The sequence below is a fragment of the Colossoma macropomum genome, unplaced genomic scaffold (assembly GCF_904425465.1).
Source record: "Colossoma macropomum unplaced genomic scaffold, Colossoma_macropomum, whole genome shotgun sequence".
NCBI lineage: Eukaryota > Metazoa > Chordata > Actinopteri > Characiformes > Serrasalmidae > Colossoma > Colossoma macropomum.
The window spans coordinates 31229987-31235775 of record NW_023494809.1 but is presented as its reverse complement, the minus strand read 5'-3'; the positions used below and the strand labels follow the sequence as shown (position 1 = coordinate 31235775).

Sequence of the window (5789 nt, the reverse complement as noted above, 5' to 3'; positions counted from 1 at the left end):
GAGCCAGGTGTGACCTGCTCCTCAGGTACTGCTGCAGCTTCTGGACGTTAAACAGGTGCTGCTGCCGGACTGGAGTTGTCTCCTCTTCCATAGCTGCGGTCGCCGCGAAGCAGGAAACTTTATGCAGTGTTTCAACAGGTCTGCTCGAAAATTTCAAAATAAAAGTTCCGCGGCGCTCCGTTTCCTCCGGAGCCGGTGAGGTAATGACGCCGCGGTCCGTTCGGAGCCGGATTAATCACTCGGGGTATGACGCCTCTGAATAAATGATTGACATTTTTTTGCTTCATATTTATTGACGTTTCCTATTTTATTGGTGCCAACTGGGTAAACATTAAATTAACATGATGATGCTTCAGTGTTCTTCGCACATTTTGATTGCATCACTGTTCTCTGGGGTCAGTTTGAGCCCAGAGTGTTTCACCTGTATAAAAGATGAATGTCAACATTTTACACACATTTGTTTTGGTTGTTGTGGATGATTTTGAGGTCAACATGCAATTTTATACTTTTCCAAAAACTTCTCTTCTTTAGGGCCTAACCTGACCTAACCACACCTGAAACATACCTAACCTGACCTAACCACACCTCAAACAGACATAACCTGACCTAACCACACCTGAAACAGACATAACCTGACCTAACCACACCTGAAACAGACCTAACCTGACCTAACCACACCTCAAACAGACATAACCTGACCTAACCACACCTCAAACAGACCTAACCTGACCTAACCACACCTGAAACATACCTAACCTGACCTAACCACACCTCAAACAGACATAACCTGACCTAACCACACCTCAAACAGACCTAACCTGACCTAACCACACCTCAAACAGACCTAACCTGACCTAACCACACCTGAAACATACCTAACCTGACCTAACCACACCTCAAACAGACATAACCTGACCTAACCACACCTCAAACATACCTAACCTGACCTAACCACACCTCAAACAGACCTAACCTGACCTAACCACACCTGAAACATACCTAACCTGACCTAACCACACCTCAAACAGACCTAACCTGACCTAACCACACCTCAAACAGACCTAACCTGACCTAACCACACCTCAAACAGACATAACCTGACCTAACCACACCTCAAACAGACCTAACCTGACCTAACCACACCTGAAACAGACATAACCTGACCTAACCACACCTGAAACATACCTAACCTGACCTAACCACACCTGAAACAGACATAACCTGACCTAACCACACCTGAAACATACCTAACCTAACATAACCACACCTGAAACATACCTAACCTGACCTAACCACACCTGAAACAGACCTAACCTGACCTAACCACACCTCAAACAGACCTAACCTGACCTAACCACACCTCAAACAGACCTAACCTGACCTAACCACACCTGAAACATACCTAACCTGACCTAACCACACCTCAAACAGACCTAACCTGACCTAACCACACCTGAAACATACCTAACCTGACCTAACCACACCTCAAACAGACCTAACCTGACCTAACCACACCTGAAACATACCTAACCTGACCTAACCACACCTGAAACAGACCTAACCTGACCTAACCACACCTCAAACAGACCTAACCTGACCTAACCACACTTGAAACAGACCTAACCTGACCTAACCACACCTGAAACAGACATAACCTGACCTAACCACACCTGAAACAGACCTAACCTGACCTAACCACACCTCAAACAGACATAACCTGACCTAACCACACCTCAAACAGACATAACCTGACCTAACCACACCTGAAACATACCTAACCTGACCTAACCACACCTCAAACAGACCTAACCTGACCTAACCACACCTGAAACAGACCTAACCTGACCTAACCACACCTGAAACATACCTAACCTGACCTAACCACACCTGAAACAGACCTAATCTGACCTAACCACACCTGAAACATACCTAACCTAACATAACCACACCTGAAACATACCTAACCTGACCTAACCACACCTCAAACAGACATAACCTGACCTAACCACACCTAAAAACACAACCAACTTAACATAACCACACCTGAAACATACCTTACCTAGCATAACCACACCTGAAACAGACCTAACCTAACCACACCTGAAACACAACCAACTTAACATAACCACACCTGAAACACAACCAACTTAACATAACCACACCTGAAACATACCTAACCTGACCTAACCACACCTGAAACATACCTAACCTGACCTAACCACACCTGAAACAGACCTAATCTGACCTAACCACACCTGAAACATACCTAACCTAACATAACCACACCTGAAACATACCTAACCTGACCTAACCACACCTCAAACAGACATAACCTGACCTAACCACACCTAAAAACACAACCAACTTAACATAACCACACCTGAAACATACCTTACCTAGCATAACCACACCTGAAACAGACCTAACCTAACCACACCTGAAACACAACCAACTTAACATAACCACACCTGTAACACAACCAACTTAACATAACCACACCTGAAACATACCTAACCTGACCTAACCACACCTGAAACAGACCTAACCTGACCTAACCACACCTGAAACACAACCAACTTAACATAACCACACCTGAAACAGACCTAACCTAACATAACCACACCTGTAACACAACCAACTTAACATAACCACACCTGAAAGAGACCTAACCTGACCTAACCACACCTGAAACATACCTAACCTAACATAACCACACCTGAAACATACCTAACCTGACCTAACCACACCTGAAACAGACCCAACTTAACACAACCACACCTGAAACATACCTAACCTGACATAACCACACCTGAAACATACCTAACCTGACATAACCCCACTTGTAACATACCTAATCTAACACAACCACACCTGTAGCAGGCCTAACCTAACATAACCACACCTGTAACACACCTAACCTAACATAACCACACCTGTAGCAGGCCTAACCTAACCACACCTGTAACACACCTAACCTAACCACACCTGTAACATACCTAACCGAACATAACCACACCTGTAACACACCTAACCTAACCTAACCACACCTGTAACAGGCCTAACCTAACATAACCACACCTGTAACACACCTAACCTAACCTAACCACACCTGTAACATACCTAACCTGACATAACCCCACTTGTAACATACCTAATCTAACACAACCACACCTGTAGCAGGCCTAACCTGACATAACCACACCTGAAACATACCTAACCTGACATAACCCCACTTGTAACATACCTAATCTAACACAACCACACCTGTAGCAGGCCTAACCTAACATAACCACACCTGTAACACACCTAACCTAACATAACCACACCTGTAACACACCTAACCTAACCACACCTGTAACACACCTAACCTAACCTAACACACCTGTAACACACCTAACTTAACCACACCTGTAACACACCTAACCTAACATAACCACACCTGTAACACACCTAACCTAACCACACCTGTAACACACCTAACCTAACCTAACCACACCTGTAACACACCTAACCTAACCACACCTGTAACACACCTAACCTAACCACACCTGTAACACACCTAACCTAACATAACCACACCTGTAACACACCTAACCTAACCTAACCACACCTGTAACACACCTAACCTAACCACACCTGTAACACACCTAACCTAACCACACCTGTAACATACCTAACCGAACATAACCACACCTGTAACACACCTAACCTAACCTAACCACACCTGTAACAGGCCTAACCTAACCACACCTGTAACAGGCCTAACCTAACATAACCACACCTGTAACACACCTAACCTAACCTAACCACACCTGTAACATACCTAACCTAACCACACCTGTAACAGGCCTAAACTAACATAAACACACCTGTAAAATACCTAACGTAGTTCTACTAGATTTACTCACCCGAGTCAGTTCTGGTCTCGATGCCTGACCAGTTTGTTTCTGTGTGTTTATACAGTTCAGTATGTATTTGGCATTTATATTATTTTGCAAAATTCTGGACAATAGAAAACATCAACATTTGATCTTATAGCTTTAATAAAATCAGGACCTTTTGTTACATTTTATTGTATTTATGTTTGTTTGTGTTTATTCTAGTGTTGTATAGTGTTTTTAAAGGCAAACCCACATTTACAGTCAAGATACATAAACTTGAATACTTTTCTTGGCTGCTGCGTCTGATCCACTCAGACCAGCGCAACACACACTAACACACCACCACCACGTCAGTGTTACTACAGTGCTGAGAATGATCCACCACCCAAATAACACCTGCTCTGTGGGGGTCCTGACCACTGAAGAACAGGGTAACAGAGTATGCAGAGAAACAGATGGACTACAGTCTGTAACTGCAGAGTGAGATTATGTGGTCAGTGGAGCTGACAGAGTGGACAATGAGTATAAATACAAGGAGTTTTTAATGTTATTTATGTATTTTGCCAGTAAAGTGAACAGTATTTTTCCTGAGCTTACAGTTCATCAACTTGTCCTTAAAGGTGGCGCCCTCTAGTGGTGCTCCACTGCTGAACTTTGACACACTTCTGTTTGACAGCTGTGCAGCTGTGCAAAGTGCTTTTATATACACACATTTAATGGTTCTGAAAGCTCCCTAACAGGAGGTTGTTACATGAAACCTTGACAATATGCTGCCTGATGTCTGCGGCATCATTTTATGATAATTTTGAGATAAAAACGTATATATTAACTTCATTCATGGTGGAGGGATACATGCAGGGTGTTGAGAGGCAAAATAGTCCCCAAAGAAAACTTATTATTTCTGATTTTCCACTATTTTCCATCATCAACATTCCATATAAACTCAGAAAACTCGTGTAGGTTCACTGGTGGTTCTGGATAGTAAATAAAATGTCTATATTTGTGTTGTAGTCATGGCGACCCCTGGTTCCTATCACCACCACTGTAAAGACATCTGAACCATTTCACACCAAACCACTCTGAATCTCTCTGCTTACACCTCAAACACTGAGTTATGCAGCAAATTTGAAAAATCTGTGGAATTCCCCTTTGGAAAATCACTATTACAGTATGTCCACAAGGTGGCACTGCTGCACATTAATCAAACTGTGATAGGGAAACACTGCTGAACAGGAACCGTGGAAGGTGCTCTGTGTTTCATTCTGATATGGTTCTGTAAATCAGCTGTTCTGGCTGGAACTCATTGATTCTGCCTACAGATCTAAGATATCGGTGAAAAGTCAACAGTAACAATACAAATAAGACAAACGTTTACAAAACAAGCTTTAATGGCCTATGATTCAAAATAATCATTAAGACAAATGAGGCAACCTCAGTACGTATTAATACAATTAGTACTTTGCTTTTGGACGTGTGCTCCAAAAACAAACAAACATACGTTTCACTGCATTGTAGCTCCTAATTGCATAGGCTGACAACCAGTTCATGCAGCATGAAAATTAGAAAGAGGGCGAAAGTTAAACTTCATAATTCATAATTACGCTTAGAAAAATAAATATCCTATATTCATGTTAAATAAAATGAATAAAAGTAAACCCCTAAAAACATGAATGAATGTGCATTATCTCAAAGCTTTGGTCTTCTCTTAATACTCTAGTTAAAGAGGTGTTTCATCACATTGTCAAAATTTATATCATTAAGATGTAAACAAAGTCAGTGAGAGTGGTTTGATGTGAACTCTAGATGAACATAGTCACGATGGTCTACAGTGGTGGTGATAGGAACCAGACGTCTGCCTCTAAAACTCACTCACAGAAAGTTATTAGATAAAACGGTTATGCAATTTTT

At 42.2% G+C, this 5789-nt stretch overlaps 1 protein-coding gene across 1 annotated transcript in view; it reads right to left on the bottom strand.

Annotated features, from left to right (window-relative positions):
• The window catches only part of acad11 (acyl-CoA dehydrogenase family, member 11), a 146952-nt gene extending 146714 nt beyond the window's left edge, over positions 1-238 (bottom strand). The window contains exon 1 of the mRNA XM_036558811.1: positions 1-238. This exon is cut by the window's left edge and continues 34 nt beyond it. Coding sequence (XP_036414704.1) covers positions 1-91 — 91 coding nt within the window. The 5' untranslated portion in view covers positions 92-238.
• Positions 239-5789: the final 5551 nt, after the last annotated feature.